Raw genomic sequence first — 19,485 nt, forward strand, 5'->3', positions numbered from 1 at the left:
TGCATGTGTTGGGAAGCACTGAATACTCACTACATGGAAACCAAAACTGCATAGTTAGCTATAGTTTCTAATATTGTGGCTATAAAACTTAATTGATTAGGACTTATAAAAGTAGAAGAGATATTTGAAAAGAGAAAACATGAAAATAAGATTATTATTTATGAAAACATGTAAATTGTCTTTGAGTTAAAATTGGGATAAAACATGTTTCAGGTATATATTATAATTGATATTTGTACACTTCAGAGTAATCCCCACAAGTTTAGTCACCACCCATCACCTTAAAATAGGGCCCCTTCACCTATTTTTGCCCTTCCCCAAATCCCTTTACCCTCTTGTAACCACCAATCCATGAGTTTGTTTTATTTAGATTCCACATGTAAGTGAAATCAGATGGTGACCTATCTCACTTAGCATAATACCCACAAGATTCATCTGTTATCACAAATGGCAAGATTTCATTCTTTTCTATATCTTAGTATTCCATTGTATATATACACTATTATGTTTACCCATTCATCCATTGATGGACATTTAGGTTCTTGGCTACTGAAAACAGTATCACAATGAACATAGGGTACATTTATCATTTCTAATTAGTGCCTTCATATTCTTTGGATACATACCCATTAGAACAGCTGGATCATATGGTAGTTGTAATTTAATTTCTTGAGGAACCTCCATACTTTTTTCCATAATGGCTGCACCAATTTATATTTCCACCAACAGAATGAGCACTCCCTATTCTCCACATTCTCTCCAACACATTATTTCTTGTATCTTTGTGGGTTTGTTTTACATTTCTCTGATAGTGGTGTTGAGCATCTTTTCATGTGCCTGCTGACCATCTGTATGTCTTCTTTGGAAAAATGTCTATTCAGATCCTCTGCCCACTTTTTAGTTAGATTGTTTATTATTTTACTGTTGACTTCTATGAATTCTTTGTTTTTTTTTATATTAACCCTTTATCAGATATATGATTTGCAAATATCTTCTCCCATTCTCTAGGTTGCCATTTCATTTTGATAGTTTCATTTTTTGTGCAGCTTTTTAGTTTGATATAGTCCCATTTATTTTTGCTTTCATTTCCCTTGTGTTTGGAGTCAGATCCAAAAAACGAAATCACTGAGACTAATGTCAAGCAGTTTTAATGCCTGTTTTCTTCTACAAATTGCAGTTTCTAGTCTTCCATTCAACTCTTTAATCCATTTTGAGTTGGTTTCTGTATATGGTATAAGATAGTGATCTAGTTTCATTCTTTTGCAAACGGCTGTCTAGTTTTCCCAACACTATTTATTGAAGAGACTGTCCTTCCCCCACTGTATGTTCTTGGCTCCTTTTTTGTAAATCAATTGGCCATATATGTGTGGGTTTATTTCTGGGCTTTCTATTCGGTTCCATTGATCTGTGTATTTATGCCAATACAATAGTTTTCATTAGTTTAGCTTTGTAATGTAGTTTGAAATCAGAACATACCTCCTGCTTTGTTCTTCATTCTCAAAAATCACTTTGGCTATTTGGGCACTTTTGTGATTCCATACAACTTTTAGAATTATTTCTTCCAGTTCTGTGAAAAGTACCATTGGGATTTTGATAGGGATTGCACTGCATCTGTAGATTGCTTTGGGTATTACGGACATTTTAACAATGTTAATTGTTCTAATCCATGAATATCTTTTCATTTACTTGTATCTTCTTCAATTTCTTTCATCAGTGTCTTGTATTCAGTGTACAAGTCTTTCACCTCCTTGGTTAAATGTATTGTTAGGTATTCTTTTTTATGCAATTGTAAATGGGAATCTTTTCTTTCTCATTATTAGTGTACAGAAATGAAGCAGATTTCTGTATATCCTGCACTTTAATGAATTCATTTATTCTAACTACTTTGGTGAGGTCTTTAGGGTTTTCTACAGATATATAGTATCATGCTATTTGCAAATAGTGACAGTTTACTTTTACCTTTCCAATTTGGATGTCTTTTGTTTCTTCTTCTTCCTAATGCTGTCACTAAGAATTCAAATACTATGAATCGAAGTGGCAAGAGTGGCAACAAGGCACGCCATCAGGTTGGCTGAGTGGTCTAAGAGTGGGCAGACTTGCCTTGTTCTTGATCTTCAGAAAAAGCTTTCATCTTTTCAGTTAAAGATGATGTTAGCTATGAGTTTGTCATATATGGCCTTTATTATACTGTGGTACATTCCCTCTACACCTGTTGTCGAGTTTATCAGAAATGGATTTTCAATTTTGTCAAAGGCTTTTGCATCTATTGATGTATGATTTTTAATCCTCATTCTGTTAATGTGGTACCTCATGTTGAGTGACTTGTGTATGTTGAACTATCCTTGCATCCCTGGAATAAATCCCACTTGGTCATGATGTATGGTCATTCTAATGTATTGATGAATTGTATTTGCTAACATTATGTTGAGGATTTTTGCATCTATGTTCATCAGGGATATTTGCGTGTAATTGTGTGTGTGTGTATATGTGGAAACATGGACTGATTTTGGTATGATTATACTTCTGGTCTCATAAAAGGTGTTTTATCCTCTTCAATTTCTTGGCCAAGTTTCAGAAAGATAGGTCTGAAACCTCTGAATGTTTAGTAGAACTAGTGAAGCCATATGTCCTGGACTTTGGTTTGTTGGGAGATTTTGATTACTGAATCAGTCTCCTTGCTAGTACCTGATTCAGATTTTCTATTTTTTAATGATTCAGTCTTGGAAGACTGTGTTTCTAGGAATTTATCCACTTACTCTAGGTTGTCCAATTTGTGGGCATATAATTGTTTGTAGTGGCCTCTCATACAAATACTTTGTATTTCTGCATTATCGGTTGTACCTTCTTTCATTTCTGATTTATTTGAACCTTCTCTTTCTCTTGGTGTGTCTACCTAAAGGTTTGTCAGTTTTATGTTTTCAAAGAGCCAGCCGTTAGTCTCAGTGACCTTACTATTGAATTTTTAGTCTCTATTTCATTTATTTCCACTTTGATCTTTATTCTTTCTTTCCTCCACCAACGTTGGACTTTTTTCTTCTTTTTCTAGTTCCTTTACATGTAGAGTTAGATTGTGTGAGATTTTTCTTGCTTCTTGAAGTAGGCCTGTATCATCACTCTTAACTTCCCTCTTAAAACTGCTTTTGCCGTAATTTTGGATTTCGGATTGTTTTATTTCCATTTTCATTTGTCTCCAGATATTTTTTTATTTCTCCTTTAATTTGTTCATTGACCCATTGGTTGTTCAGTAGCATGTTGCTTAATCTCCACATATTTTTTCCAGTATTTTTTCTATAATTTGTTTCATACCATTATGATTAGAAAAGATGCTTGCTATTATTTAAGTCTTCTTACATTAATTGGGACTTGCTTTGTGGCCTAACATACAGTCTGCCATGAAGAATGTTCCCTGTGCACTAGAAAATAATGTGTATTCAGCTGCTTTTGGATGTTCTATATATCTATCAAGTCCATCTGCCCTAATGTGTTATTTAAGGCCAATGTTTCCTTATTAGTTTTCTGTCTGGATGATCTATACATTGATGTAAGTGGGGTAATAAAGTCTCCAACTATTATTGTATTGCTGTATATTTCTCCCTTTAAGTCTGTTACTATTTACTTAAATATTTAGGTGCTCCTATGCTGGGTGCATAAATATTTACAAATGTCATATTCTCTTGTTGGATTGACCACTCTATCATGTAATGCCCTTGTCATTACTTTGTTTTAAAGTCTGTTTTGTCTGATATAAGTAAAGCTACACCAGTTTTCTTTTTGTTTCCATTTGCATGGAAAACCATTTTTCATCCCTTCATGTTCAGTCTGTGTGTCCTTAGATATGAAATACGTCTCTTGTGGGCATAATATAGAAAGTCTTGTTTTTTTAATCCATTCAGCCACTCTGTCTTTTGATTGGAAAATTTAGTCCATTTAAAGTAATTATGAATAGGTATGTATTTGTTGCTTTTTGTTTTTGTAGCTCCTCTGTTTCTTTCCTCTTGAAAAATTAACAAGATTTTCTTTCTTGTTACATTTAGACACCCTTCTCATTGTCTTTTTTTTTTATCTAGTATAGATTTTTGCTTTGTGGCTAACATGAATTTTACATTAATATCATATATCAGTCTATTTTAAGTTGATAGTGTCTTCTGTGTGAATGCACTCTAAACACTATTTTCACTCCCTCCTTTTTGATGTCATATTTTATATACTTTTTATTTTCTGTATCCCTTAATTACATTTACTTTTACTACTTTTATCTTTTAACTTTTATATTAACTTTCATCTTTTAACTTTTCCTATCCATTAGCTTTACTATATATTTGCATTTAGTTTCATATATTTTCTTGTTATTCAGTGCCTTTTCTTTTCCACTTAAGTCCCTTTAACATTTCTTATAAGGCCGGTTGTTTGGTGGTGATCAACTTTTAGTTTTTGAAAAACTCTATCCTTCCATTCTGAATTATAATATCACTAGGAAGAGTAACCTTGGTTGGAAGCTTTTCCTTTCAGTACTTTAAATACATCATACCACCTATGGCCTGCAATGCTTCTGCTGAAACATAAGCTGATAGTCTTAGGAGGTTCCCTTGTATGTAAAAGTTATTTTTCTCCTTAAAAGCCTCTCTGTTACTTTTTAAATTCTCTATTATAACTTTTGACATTTTAATTATAATGTTTCTTATAATTCTCATCTTTGTGAATGTCTTTGGGTTAATCTCATTTGGAACTATTTCCTAGAGCTGGATGTTTCTTTGCTCACCTAGATCAGGGAACTTTTCAACCATTATTTCTTTAAGTAAGTTTTCTATCCCTTTGTCTCTCTCCTCCTGGGATCCTTATAAAATGTATGTTATTCTGCTTGATGTTCCCCCACAGGTCCCTTAAACTATCTTCACTACTTAAAATTTTTCTTTTTGATACTCTAGGTGATTTCTACTGCTCTGTCTTCCAAGATGCTGATTTGTTCTACTTCATCTTAACTGTTGAATACCTCTAGTGTATTGTTCAATTCAGCTATTGTATTCTTCTGCTCTGTGACTTTTATTTGGTACATTCTTACGTTTCCTATCTCTTTGTTGATGTTCTCACTGTGTTCCTCCATTCTTCTCCCAAGTTCAGTGAGCATCTTTATGAACATTATTTTGAACTCTTTATCAGGTAGATTACCTCTATTTCACTAGTGACTTTTTCTCAGGTTTTTTTTTTCTTTTGACACATTACTCTGTCTGATTTTGCTTTTTGTTTCTATGTATTAGGTGAAACAGCTACCTCTCCCAGTCTTAAAAGAGTAGTCTTGCAAAAGAGATGAAATATCATTCAACCTTGCCCTAGCTTTTGGATATTTGTAATTGTCTGAGCAGCCTGATTTGTTCTTGATAGATCCCAGTTGTTGATGGCGTGCCAAGATCTGTCAGTGTTCCAAAGGGAGGGATCTCAGACAGTGCCTATTTTCAGGCTAAATGTAAGGTCAGAAAGCAGCTTTTAAGGTATGTAAATGTATATAGTCTTGTGAGTCCACAATTACAAACCCTGACTTCCAAACCAGATCTGGAGGTATCCCCTTAACAACAGCATTCCCTGGAAGCACCCCTCGGGCTAAAGCTCCAGGACAAAATGGCCTTTTTCATATGAAGACTGGGTGTGTTTCAGTCTTATTTGTGCAGTACCCTGGGGGTGGTAGTCAAGAACTGTCTTTCCAATTATTTTGGACCTGTGGGGCCCAGTAATGCTTCCCCATAGCCACCAAACCCAGGTGCTCAAGGGGCATCCCCTGTATGGGCTGTATGTACCTGCTGGCTATGACACAGCAGGCCAGAGCCTTGGTGCACAGGGGCTGGGTACTCAGTTGACCCAGCTGTGGGGGACAGGGAAGACCACAGTTGCAGCAGTGGGGGCCAGGGCTCCCATGAGCACTAGTTAGCTAGAGGGGTGTTGTGAAAATGGGTCCCACCAGTGCCAAAACCAACAAGGCTGAAAAGAGAAAACAAAAATGGTGCCCACTAGTACCTCCACTCTTGGAGAGAGTCCCAACAGAGAGCCCATGACTTGCCAGCAGCCACTTTAAGATTAACATATGTGTCTCCTCTGCATATGATTTAGGCATCTTTCAAACTATTGTTTTTAACCTGGGCCCTAGGGTGAATGGTTCTGTGCATGAGCCTTTTTGGATTTTCCATTTCCTACATACAGCCCTATGGTTCTAGAAGTAAGCCCCAATGGTTTTCAAGGCTAGATACTTTGGGGGCTCATCTGCCCAGTGCTGTTCCCAAAGGTTAGGAGTGCTTGATGTGGGGCACAAACCCTCACTCCTCAGGGTCAACCTCCACATTATGAGATCCTTCACAATTGTGGGTCTCCATGCCTGGGGTGGGTATTCTTGTGAGACCACATCTCTACCTCTCCTACCTATCTAGATGCGGCCCTTTTATGCTTTGTTGTAAAGGCACTGTTTAGCTAGCTTTTGAGTTCTTTTGAGCTGTTCCATATGTAGCTGTGTAGCTGTAGATCTGTTGTGTTCAGGAGAGGAGGTGAGTTCAGGATCCTTCTATGCTGCTATCTTGAACCCTCTCCCAGTAAGTGGTCTTAATAAAATACTGGCAATACCTATTAGGACCACATAGATCTGTGGGAATGCAAGGATGAGTAAGCATGAGAATATAATTCATATCAGAGATTACTAGAGAAAAAGTGTACGATCACCAGATGCAAAGGAGGCAATTTATAAAAGAGTTTGGAATATTAGGAAACATCCTTAACTTGGTAAGTGGTATCAGAAATTAAGAATTGTGTAGAATAGTGCAGAGGCTGCCATTAAAGTCAGGAGCAAAACAAGAATCACCACTATTACTCTCATCAGTGTTCTGAGGTTATAATCAACCTGATGAGTAAAAGAGGCGGAGAACAACAAAAGCACTTGTAGATGACTATCAAAAAAACACTTTAAATTATTATGAAATAGTTAGAATTAGCAGTAAACACATAGGGATGACAAATATGCCAATAAATAAATAGCTATCTTCTCCAGGAGTCAAAAGCTGCCTAGGAGTGAGCTCATTTCCACTACTGTTAATTTTTCCAAACTCGAAGAGCTAGCAGTGAGTTTGCCCCATCTGCTGGGGTCCTCCAAGGGTTAAATCTTTGGTTCCAAAGGTATTCCAAGGCAATGAAATCTTGATTATCCAGTCTTAACCTCCAACCAACCCCCTTGAAAAGCAACCTCAAAATGCAATCCCAAGTATGTTCCTCAGGCTTCTGCTAGTACATGCTAGTTTATTATTTTAATCCCTTAGGTGTATAATCTCTTTTCCTCCCTACTGTAAGATAAATTCTAGCCGAAATAAGCAGGCGACGAGAGGCAACAAAGGGCCAGGCAGTTTATTTGAGCGTAGTCCCGGGCGAGGTTCACCAGTCTACGTAAATGGAGGCTGGAGAAGTCGCGCCCAGCAGGGCAGGCAGCAAGTTTTTAAAGAAGGTAGGGGCAGGCAGAGCTTAGATTTACAGCGGCACAAGGATTGGCTAGCCTAGGGTGCGTGGAGGTCACTCATTGGTCTCTGGACAGGCACTGGAAAGCTCCCACTACACTCCTCCAGCTTGGGGGAGGGCTCTAGTTAGGAACTTCTGGAATGTTGTCAGACTGGAACCCGTTGGTCTCTTCGCCATATTTGGTGAGGCCTGAGCCTGTCCAGTGGGCTCACCCCTTCCCCCGGTGCCTCCAGCCTTACATTCCAGTCTTTTGGTCATAATGGACACCAACTCAATCTGGCTACTTCCGGCTGACAAGGGGCATCATGGGGGCGTTTTAAGGCTGGTTTACAGCTGGAGGAGGCCCAGTCGGGAGGGGCAAGTACTTGTGCAGCAACAGTTGATTGACCTTTATGTGTGATATTTTCACCATGCGCTGTTGAAGGAACTTGAAAACACATCGGGCAATTAACCGCAAACTGTTATGAAGGGGCCCAGCAGAGGCATTAGCCAGGCCATCAAGGGGAACTGAAGCCACCCATAAGGGCTGCCTTCAGATACTCGTGTTTTGTGGAAGTCTTTTTGTAGTTCTTGTAATTTTTTAACACTTTGTTCTACGGTCCCGGATTCACTGATATAGTAACAGCATTCTTCTTGTAGGAAAATACAGGTTCCCCCCTTTTCTGCAGTAAGCGGATCTAAAGCCCACCTATTTTGAAGGGTGACTTGGGCAAGGGAAGTAAGCTGCCGCTGGAGGGAAATAAGAGAGGCTGAGGTTTCTCCCAGGGTCAGGCTCACTCTGTCATCTAATGCTGCCAGTTGACTTGCAAGACCTTGAGAACTGACTACACTATGGCCTAATGCCCCTGCTCCTGTGGCGGCCGTGGCTACTGCAGTGACCAGACTTACTCCTACTAGTATGGGTAGGAAGACAGCCCTCTTTTGCCTAGCTCTTGGATACATAGACCATCCGTCTAGCGCCTGCTTTACCTCAGGTTTGATGTATAACATCAATTGAGGAACTAGCATCACTGAAAAGCAGGGTCCTATCATGGTGCTGCTGATACACTGGGTAAGTGTGTTGTTACACCAGAAAAACCCGCCCCCTTGAAGGGAAAGTAGAGTGTCTACAGTCACCCATCGTCGGCATTGGCTTTTCATTGACAATTCCGAGATGGTGGAACGCTGGGTCAGGTAGCAGATCAGTGAGGACAATGATTCTTTGTGCCGTTTTCTGGTGGCCTCAGACCTATGTCGAGCTTTGGGCTTAAGACTCGTTTTCCACATGGGTATCTTGCTCAAAAGGAGGCCACAGTCCTTTTCAGAGGAGTTTACTGGTTGAGTCTGGAAGAAACTAACGGGAACCACAGCCACTGGGGGGCGTTGGAAGGAGGCGCAGAGAAAACAATTGGACACATTGCTGAGGATATGTGAAGCATTAAGAAACCGTACTGTTTCTCCAATGACTCCGGCCCAGGAAAGTGGTGCTCCTGCTGGTCATAGAGAGCGGAGGTAGGGGTCCGACTGAATCCTCTGTTTTAGTGCCTGTTCTGTTTGTAGAATATTACTTGATACCTGTACTTGGGTGTTTAGAACTTCCATGAGAGTGGGATTTACAGTGGTCCATTCTCTCTTGATGTATACTGTGCCCTGTGGGGAGGCTTGGTAACTATTGTATAGCTTGCCCTGTACTCCTCTCTCCCAATGTTGATCCCATGGGTCACTAATGGTAATGTATAGCTTATCTTGTATTCTGAAGAACATGTTGTCAGAGACTCCTCTTGCTGTATCTTCTACTGCATGAACTCTACATGCGTTTAATTCAGGATGACATCCCCCATACATGTCGGACTGGAAAATACATGTATGAGAGATTTGGTCATAGGAAAGCACAGTATAGGGTTTGAGAAAGTGTTTAAGATGTCTGTGCCTACTGGTATTTGAATCGGTGCCTGACAACCTACACGTGGGCAACTTTGGGTGCCTACTTCTCGGGCTTTGGTTCCGTGAGGAAGAGTTAGTTGGAGCTTAAACTTCCATGCAGAGTAACTCTGCCTGGAGACCACCGGGCTATTCATCTGGCTGGTTGCACTTGACATGACTAACCTGCAGCTTAAGAGGACCCACTTCACGAGACACCCAATCATCGTGTCTGGGCGCCCGTTTGAGCCTAGAAAGGTGACACCAGGAAGAATGCCCATGTAGTTTGACTGCTGAGGGCGTAGAGAGGATTACTGTATAAGGCCCTGTCCAACAGGGTTGGAGGGATTTTGGCTGGAGTTCTCTTAGAAGTACCTCATCCCCTGGCTGAAGGATCGCTGTGTGTCCTGGGTTGTTGGATGACTTAGGTTGGGGTAGGAGCTGGTCTGCGTGTTCTCTGAGAAGATGTCTCAACAGTGTAAAGTAAGGAAGGTAGGAGGCCAAAGGAGGAGAGGTAGTGGGCAGGCCTGTGTTCAGTAAGAAGGGCCTGCCATACATTAGCTCAAATGCGCTTAGTCCAGCCGGTCCCCGGGGGGCAGCACGCAGCCGAGCAAGAGTGATAGGGAGATCAGGCCACGAGAGCTTTACCTCTAGAGACAGCTTAGTTAGTTGGTCCTTTAGGAGACCGTTAGCCCTTTCGACCTTACCCAACCATTGGGGGTGATAGGGTATATGGAAGTTCCAGGTGATATTGAGAGCCTCGGCTGTTAGCTGAGTGACCCAGGAGATGAAGGTAGGTCCGTTATGGGATTGGAGTGAAGTGGGGAGCCTGAAACGAGGAACGATGTGTTCCACTAGCACCTGCGCCACCACTGATGCAGTCTCTCGGTAGCTGGGGAAGGCCTCGATCCACCCTGAAAAGGTATCAACCAGAGCTTTTTATGCCTAGGCAAATGGGTGAAATCGACCTGCCTCAAATAAACTGCCTGGCCCTTTGTTGCCTCTCATCGCCTGCTTATTTTGGCTGGAATTTATCTTACACCTACCAGGCCCAGCAGTCCTCAGGCAAATTATGCTGAGATTTAGCCCTAGTTACCAAACATCTCAGCTAGGAGAAGAAACTGAACAAACTGGAAGAGGTCTTTCTGCAAGGGAGGAAGTGTTACCTCTTACTAGGAAGTATGAGCCACTCCCTTAAACCCTGAGGGCCCAAGGGTGTTCACAGAGCCAAAATCCTCAGTAACACCCATCCCATTCTTTCAAAGCATCAGGTTTTCTCAGCTAGAATCCTAATTACAAAGCACACCTCCCTAAACTGAGCATTCAAGTATACTTATAGGGATCTGCAACTGTCAAATCCCATGTCTGTTCCTTCACTGTAAGAAGTACTTCATCAGCCAGCTCTACTGTCCTTGCAGGCATTGTTTCCTCCACATCTTTCAAATGCCTGAATCATTGTGTAGCCAACAGCAATCCCCTCTTCTGGGATGTTTTCCTACATCCCTACTGGTGAAATCAGTAGTCACTTGGTACCTTGTGCCTGAGTAACTGAGTAAACAACTCCCCAAAGTCCATCATACTGCCTCATTTCTGGTACCTAAACTCCTCGTATCACCTATGTCATTTCTGGTCCTCAGAGAAGCAAATGTCAAGAACGGATTAGACATGCAAGGTATTGCGTAGGGGAATTATCTGCTGAGGATAAAATAGATGGGTTCAAGTATTACTAGAGAGCCGACAATGCATAATGTGAGTCTGACCTCTGTAAAAGGAAGGAGGAAAAGAAATACCAGGTGGAAAGAGCAGTGTAGTTCCAAGAAAGTCTCATCCTGGCTGACAAAGTTCCCCAAGCTAAAATTGCCCATTAGAAGAGTTCTGCATCAGGTAGGAGAGAACACGCTTAAATATAGCTGCTGTGCTCAGTAACTGGGTACAGCTTGAGGTATTTGTGGCTTAAACATAAAACACAATGGTGGGTCCAGAGGGGTGGCAGCTGACTGTCAAGTAACTATGTTCCCCTAGAACAGACTCCCTTGAAAAAGATCTGAGCAGAGCAGTTATATGGCCACCAGACCAACGAAATATCTAACTATAAAACTATAGCACTTAAAACTATAATACTGAGTTGACCAGATAAAACAATAGAGTACTGAGTTCAGACTCAAATCCAAATATATGTATATGTAGGTTGGTCTGTGAATTTAGTACAGAACATGGTTATTTCTAATTATTTCATCTAGAATAATATTGACAATTGGCTCTCCATTTGGAGGAAAACTTTTAAACTGGGATCCTACTTCATATATACAAAAAATTCCAAATGGATTAGAGAACATTAATATATATATATATATATGTATTATTATAAGCATGTTTTATATATATGTAAGCATGTTAGAATACTTTGGTTAAACTTGGAAAACTAACCACAAAGTTAAATTTTTTAAAAGTATAGACTTTAAAGGGCTGTCTCTCAATAAGAGAGACAATGGCAGATAAGATTTTAACAATGTCAGTCAATTGCATGACAGGCAGATGGAAGAACAGTAATAGACTTAGCAGAGGAAATTACATACTAAATGACCATAAAGGTTATCAGAGAAGAAAAAACTTATTAACTCCACAAAAAAATCAAAAAGGAAGTGGCTGAGAATTTGAGGGCACAGTAAAAGTACATAGAGAGTGGCTACATACTTGGGTCCACTTCCCATAACCAAAGGACTAGCATGCCTTTCCACATACACACACATACCCATACACACCCTTGTAACACTACCACAGCAATGTCACGAGACAGATTTCTTTTCTGAAAAAAGGAGATAATTTTGACTTGGGGACACTTGTCACAGTAGATAGTGGGAAACTGTGAAGAAGGCTTTAAGGTGGGTCTTAAGTGAAAGCCTGAATACCAAACAGTTGGATCTCTGGCCTCCATCCTCTCTTCACTCAGGTGGGATATGGGGGAATAAATACTTGGAGGAACTACACTCCCCCAGAGAAAACACTTCTAAAAATATTCAGTAAGGGGAGGGGGAGAAGATATGATTGAAAATCACCCCAGGGAAGGTCAGCATTCTATATAGCCTTACTCTTAAAAGAAGAACACCAGGGTTTGGTAGATGCCAAAGCATGAAGACGTTTGTGATTCAACCTAAGGAGCTTAATCCTATAAAAAATCAGAAACTACTGCAAGATGTTAAAAGAATATAATATGATCAAATTTGTTTCACAAATATCATTGATATGACAAAAACTGATTACTTGGAGAGAGACATTAGAGATAACCAGTCTAGAGTTTTCAAAGATTTAATCTCAGTTGAGCTGATAGGGTAGTTATTAAATTACCTGCTAGGTGGAATGTCAAATCGAATAGTGAATGTCTAGAGGAAATTTCAACCTTCCAGTAGTTACTGAGCTACTTGCCTATGTTCCACACCCTATGCTAGGCACTAGAGAGTAAATGGAGAGAAAAAACATAGTTCCCTGGACTCACAGAAATTTTCCATCTAGATGTGGAGACAGTTATTAATCAAAAATCATACAAATGAATATAAAGCTGCAAGTAAGACATGTTACAATGGAGGGGTGCATGGTGCTATGAGTGCCTAAAAGGAACATATATAACAGATACCTGGTTGTCCTCCTAGCATCTACTTTACCCCCATTACACAGAATAACATGCATGGGATTTGGATGGGATTAACCTACCCCCAGCTCCAAGGATGGGCCCTGATTCACCTCAGCCAACTTGTACTTGACATTCCCTAGACCACATAAGTCTAGGTCCTGGGGTGGGCATGTGACCTAAATTAGAATAATCACAATGAAACTGGGGGTATGTGAAGAAACTCTCTTTTTATGTAGATGTAGAACTATGTAGCCTTGGGAGCTTGGGCCACTATTTTAAAATACAAAAGAAGTTAGTCTTAGGATAAACTTAACAGCAGAAAGGAAAATCAAGTTCTCTCTGCTCTACTGAGTCATTCAATCAAATCAACCCAGAGGTTCACCTTATCTCCAGATTTTCCATTCATATTCTCTCTGATACCACTGAGTCAATCAATCAAATCAACCCTGAGGTTCACCTTATCTCCAGACTTTCCATTCATATAAGCCAATAAATTCTCTTTATCATTTAAACCAATTTGAATTGGATTTTTTGGTACCTGTAATAGTCCAAGCATATTTGAACTAGTCAGGGAAGGCTTCTCTGAGGAAGTGATCATTGTGGCAACATCTGAAGGATAGAGCAAGGGTCATGACTGGAGGGAAGAAAGACAAAAAAGTGTCAATTTTAACTTGGAGCAAGTAAAATGGATTGGAAAATATCCACCAAAATTATCACCATAGATGTCTTTAGTGAGTTTATCAAGAGTTTTTGATGAGGGCTGGGGGTGATGGAAACCAGAATGGGTTCAAGTGAGGAGTGAGTGGACGGTGAGGAAATGAAGGGAACATAAACACTTCAACTCTTGAATAGTTTGGCTTTAAATGCGAAAATAAATAGGAATGTAGCTGAAGAGGATATAGATTGTGTTTTGGTGGTTTACTTAAACAGGGAAGCCTTAAAGATTAATCACCTTAATAAAAAAATAAGTGAATATAGCAAAAAATTTCCATAAAAGTTCTTTCATAAACACATCTAATAGAATTGGTAAGGATAAAAACAGAAAGCCTTACATTTTAAGAACATGAATCAGTGAGACTGAGAACCCAGTTTACTCTATAGATATTAACAATATATTTCTTTTAAGTCCTTGAGAAGAAAGTATATTTTATTTAACATTTTAATTTAAAACCTTTAAATATTTAGACTTCTGGCATATGGTCTTCCATTTGTATGCTTTTCCTGGACCTTGCAAATGTCCATGCCTACAAATGTTAGAGATGTGCCTGTTGCAGTAGAAAGAAGAGAAACCCTGTGACTTAAGAGGAAGAATAAAACAAGAATGTGTTCCTGAGGATCCAGGGGTAGAGATGAGTTCTAAGGGTTTAACCCTGATTCCTTATTTATCTGGGTCACCAGATCTTAGGGGCTACAGTAACAGAGATCCTGAAGAGAAGATAGGAGGGGTGCTTTGAAACATTAGTCAGATAAATTCACTTAGTTCAAAACTCTCTCATGGATTTGTGACTCTTTTGAAGTAAAATCCAAGGTCCTTTAAACAGCCTCCCTCACACTCCAAACCTTATTTCCCACCATCTTCCCTTCTCACTCCACTCCAATTACACTGGTTTTCTTACTATTCTCATGCCCTCAGCATGCTCCCACCTCAAGGCCTTAGTACTTGCTGTAGCTGCTTCCTGGCTCTCTCCTCCCCTGGGAAAATGCATGGCTGACTGCCTCCTTCAAAGGCCTTTTCAATAAACACTACCTTTCCCAAACTCACTCTCTAACCTTTTGCTACTCTATTTTTTTGGTCATAATATTTATCAATGCCTGGCATATATCTGTCTACTGTCTTTCTACAGTAGAATGTAAGCTCCATCAGAAGAGAAGCTTTTCTTTTATTATTCTCTATATAGAACAGTGTCTTGTGCATAGTATATATGCTCAAAAAATCTTGTTGAATGATTGAATACAGGAAACAACTATTATTTCAGTTTGTCGTTAGATCTATTTGTAGAATATTAACCTCTGAACCCATACAGTGTTACAAACAATGTAACTGCTATGAGTTCTCATTCCTTTAACTTATATATACCTTATATATGTTCCTTTAGGCCAATAACACATTGTCTTCGTTTACCCTGTCCCCTTAGCCTCTTAACACTTCTACAAGCCAAATTCCCATGCAGGAATCTTCTAACATCAGGCTCAAAAATGATCTCTGTGAAGCTTTCTCTGACCCATGACAGAAATGTTAACTTTTCTGAGTTCAAAATGCATTTTGTCCACATCAATCACAGCAATTAGTGGGTTCTACTGTTAACCTATAACTACTTAATTCAAGTACATTTTCTGAGGTCCTCTTTAGATTAAAAAAAAAATCCTATGTAACCTAATTTTGAAAGCAAAATTAATTTTTATCAGGTGCCTGTATGTAAGACCTCTCATGGTTTAGTGTACCACTGAAGTGTGTCCACACATTAGATCTGGTCAAAACTTAAGCACGATTTGACAGGACCATCGATAAGTAATGACTCCAACTCCCAAGATGCTAAAAGGTCAACGTGTGCATCTCCCTGGTTTTCCACCTTTCAGGCTAAAGGACTGTGAAGGAGCAGCTGAAAAGCTGAGGCCGTCTTAAAAGAACGAATAAAAGGATTCTATCAAACATGAACAAGGATTGAAATAAACGACTGCCAGGGTATGACTTGGAACCACGCGCAATGTTTGAACATTAACTTGGCGTTTGACATTAACGTGGCGTGAATGCCAAGAGAATTCCCCCTTCGCTTATTTAGTACAGACCTCCTGATAGATACACAAGATGGACCCTCAAGAGTAACTCAAAAATACCGAAACAATGCTCTTGGATGTTTTAGGACGGTAGCTCCCCGCCATTTCCCAAAATTTATCTTCACTTATATTCCGGGTTTACAAACACGCGAAAGGCACTGTATTTTGATGAAGCTGAAAGTATGCTTTTCAATGGCCAGCTACCAAAAGCCTAACGCGGAAATGCTTTGGCGGGAAATCGGAAATCTTGACACACTTGTTGTACGACGTTATAATCGTTTGGAGATCCACAAAACACTTTCTGAGATGTTTAACTGTAACAGACTCCATAACAAGTTTTAATGGGTTTGGGGTCGCCTTTAAGGGCTCAAAGTTTCTACATCTTTACAGAAATAGATTTAAAGTAGTTTTCTCCCACAGGCTGACAGGGTTAGCTTCCATTAGAGAGTGTGAGCACAGTTCTTTCCTTTTTGCTCAGTTAGCCCCGTCCAAGCATGCGTACCTCCCAGGCTTGCTTTACTTTTTCCTCAGAGTAGGGCCCGGCGGCTCGTCACTCTCGAAAGCCCCCACCAACTGCACGAAACCGGATGCACTACTGAACTCTCGCCACCTGCCCAGAGAAGAATCTCGCGGCACCACCGGGGACCGCACACTAGGCCGAGATCCCGTGCCAAGAGGCGGGGCAGAGAGAGGAAGAAGTAGCACTTAGGTCCTCTCACCGCCTCGCGAGAACGCCGAGCGCTGCCTGCCCGGGAGGCGTGTACACAAAGCGGAGTCGGCGTGCGCTGGACTCGTCGGCCGCCGTAGCCCCTGCGAGTACAGCCCGTGCGAGCCAGCTGGAGGAGGAAGAGAAAGGCAGAGAGAATCGGGTTACAAGATGGCGGACCTGCAGTAGTTACCGCGGCGGCGGCGGCGGTAGAGCGAGCGAGCTCTCCGGGCAAAGGGAGGGGAGAGTGGGTGTGTGCGGGGGTGAAGTGAAAGATAACTGGAGCTCCGGGCGGAGAGGTCTCAGTGGCTCTTGTGGCCCCTTGCGGCAGTACCTTGAGAGCCATGGTAAACTCGGGCCTCTCCGGAGCTGCCGCCGCCACCGCCGCCTCCGCCTCCACCGTCTCTCTAGAGTGAGGGGCGCGGACGAGGTGAGCGAGGAGGCGGCGGCTGGAGCGGTGCGGCCAGCAGCCACCATGTCGGATACGCGGCGGCGAGTGAAGGTCTATACCCTGAATGAAGACCGGCAATGGGACGACAGAGGCACCGGGCATGTGTCCTCCACTTATGTGGAGGAGCTCAAGGGGATGTCGCTGCTGGTTCGGGCAGAGTCCGACGGTAAGGCTATTGGAACGGTAGGGCAGGGAACAGTGCCTCCGGTTCGGGCCCAGCCCTGGAGTTTAGGCCCTGGGCAGAGTACTGTTACTACCACCTCCTGGGACAGCGCATTGGTTTTGTGCCTGCACTTCTGTACGGTAAAAACAAATTACTTCGCCCGAATTTACCCGCAGTCAGACGCCCATTCTCTGTTCCCCCGCCTCCTCTCCCTACTAAGGACTTGACCCCTTCCTCTCCAGTGTCGCCTCTTTAAAGAGGAAAAGAGTGTTAGAGAAGGCAGGATGTAGTGAGAGACAAGTTAGTGTGACCTCCTTGTCCTGGGGAGGCCCGCCTTTTATTTTTTAATTTTCTTAGCCCTTATACCATTATATCTGGTACAGAAGGTTTAGTGCAACTTTACTTCCGAGTGTCTTTTCTTTTTTTATACCAAAGAGGTATAAAATTTTTCGATTTCACCAAAGAGGCAAAATCGACAGGTGATGGGGAAACCAAAAGACACCTTTTCCTGTGGTTACTGCAGATTGTTGCCACAATGCACGCATGCCCAAGCACATACATCTTTAGTCTGGGATCCCTCCAGGCTGCCTTTGTAGAGAGTGCGGTAAAAAAGAGGATACTTTACACCTAAACAAGTTAGGACACCAGAGCCGATTGTAAACTTGTATTCGCGGATTTATTGTACGAGTCATATGTGAAGTATTTTTGAATTATAAAACGTAGAGCCGTAATTAGACCTTTCTCACTGTAATCTGAACGCCTTGATTTGAGCAACTGGTATGTGCAGATAATAGAAAAGTAACAATCTTAGATTTATTCTTGACGTATTCTGTACTGGTGCACTTTTCCTTTTATTTTAAATGGTCATGAACATTTATTTCTACAGGGAGGCGTTCTTTTGTTTTTACAGAGAAAAGGATAAATGCAGTTCTGTAACTTGTTTATTAAAGTACTCAGATCCCTGTTGTGGTCCTTGTAATTTGTTTTATTTGTTAAACTGGAAATGCAATAAAATAATTTTGTTTTAAAAAGTTTGGCTTCAAGTGGTCATTTAGACCTTAAAATTTTCACTTCAATAAAACTTGAATAGACATCAGGTCTCTATATTCTTGGTCTGAATGTTGGTCTTAAATGGATTTTTTTCCTTTAAGGGTGTTTGGGGGTAGGATGATACGTTCTAAATTAAATACGAAGCCCGGATGTGAAGAGAAAAATGTGAATTAGATTACATGAGATGTTGTCAGATGTCTAACTGGAGGAAGAGAACTTAAGGGATTGGGGGTGGGGAGTGCAGGTTTGTTTGTTTTTAGTGTGTTTGCTGTTGTTTTACTTAGGCTTTGTATAAAATAAAACAAGTATCATTTTTTTATCTTTCAGGATCACTACTCTTGGAATCAAAGATAAATCCAAACACTGCATATCAGAAACAACAGGCAAGTAGTTGTTTATCTTTAATTTGAAAGACTTCAGTGATCAAGGAAGTATTAATCTGACAAAGATGGGAAAGCTTGCCAGACAAGAAAAAATATGTTTGGTAAATAAAGTTACAGACCATATGTTTTTCCCTTGCAGATTAAAAGTTTCAGACTCGAAAGTGAGTTTTTGTACTGGCACTAATTTATTATTTTTGAATTGAGCCACCGTTAGTTAATATTAGAATACAGTGTATTCATTAGTCTTACATAACTACTGTTAACCCAGGTATCTTCCATACCATGTACACAAAGCCTTTTATTCTCATCACATTTAAATGAAATGGCATGAAGGAAAATTCAAAGGGGTACTCTTTAAAGCAAGGAAAGCTTGTTTGTGGTGTGAAATTAGATCCTTTGACTCAAGCAACAATCGAGTTTTTGAACTAGAAGCATTTAAATTCTTTTCTTTAATTGTGTGTTTTTATGTATTATTGGTTACTTTATGAGTGTGTATTGCCTGGTTATGTAATTACGTGAGTATTTATTGCCTTACTTGGGAAAAGAAGACCTGTGTTGTGTTTTAGCATGCCTAATTATTTAATCTGGAAATGGCAGCAGTGATTGAACGTTTTCTTTTATTCTGTGAATGTTTTTATTTTTATCATGAAAGATTTAAAAATTTAAAAGTACAGAGAATATTACAATGAATGTCTGTAACACCACCAAATTTAATAATGTTAACATTATACCATATTTGTTTCAGATCTTTTTGTAATGTTGAACATTGTAGAGTTAAAATCCACTATCTCATTCTGTCCATTCTCCATCCTCCCTATAGGTAACCACTATTCTGAAGTTGATGTGTATTATTTCTGTACATGCTTTTATACCTTTTCTGCCTATGTATGTATCCATAAATATGTAGTGTTTTGTGTGTTTCAAACTTTACAAAATTGGTCTCGTACT

At 40.4% G+C, this 19,485-nt stretch overlaps 1 protein-coding gene and 1 long non-coding RNA gene across 4 annotated transcripts in view; one reads left to right on the forward strand and one right to left on the reverse strand.

Moving 5' to 3' along the window:
* The window catches only part of LOC118972764 (uncharacterized), a 294,258-nt gene extending 276,592 nt beyond the window's left edge, over positions 1-17,666 (reverse strand). Inside the window, exons 1-3 of the long non-coding RNA XR_012121214.1 lie at positions 17,275-17,666; positions 16,287-16,620; positions 13,548-13,643 (exon numbers count right to left, since the gene is read on the reverse strand). This is a non-coding gene — a long non-coding RNA (uncharacterized lncRNA). The remainder of the gene's footprint in view (positions 1-13,547; positions 13,644-16,286; positions 16,621-17,274) is intronic.
* PPP4R3B (protein phosphatase 4 regulatory subunit 3B) overlaps positions 16,620-19,485 on the forward strand; it is a 56,409-nt gene continuing 53,543 nt past the window's right edge. For 2 of the 3 annotated variants that reach the window (XM_037020439.2, XM_037020440.2), the window contains exons 1-2: positions 16,620-17,107; positions 18,482-18,537. In XM_037020439.2, coding sequence (XP_036876334.1) covers positions 16,966-17,107; positions 18,482-18,537 — 198 coding nt within the window. In that variant the 5' untranslated portion in view covers positions 16,620-16,965. The remainder of the gene's footprint in view (positions 17,108-18,481; positions 18,538-19,485) is intronic. The other variant, XM_037020438.2, reaches the window with a different exon arrangement.

This window comes from Manis javanica, chromosome 1, assembly GCF_040802235.1.
Source record: "Manis javanica isolate MJ-LG chromosome 1, MJ_LKY, whole genome shotgun sequence".
In the NCBI taxonomy this organism is placed as follows: Eukaryota; Metazoa; Chordata; class Mammalia; order Pholidota; family Manidae; genus Manis; species Manis javanica.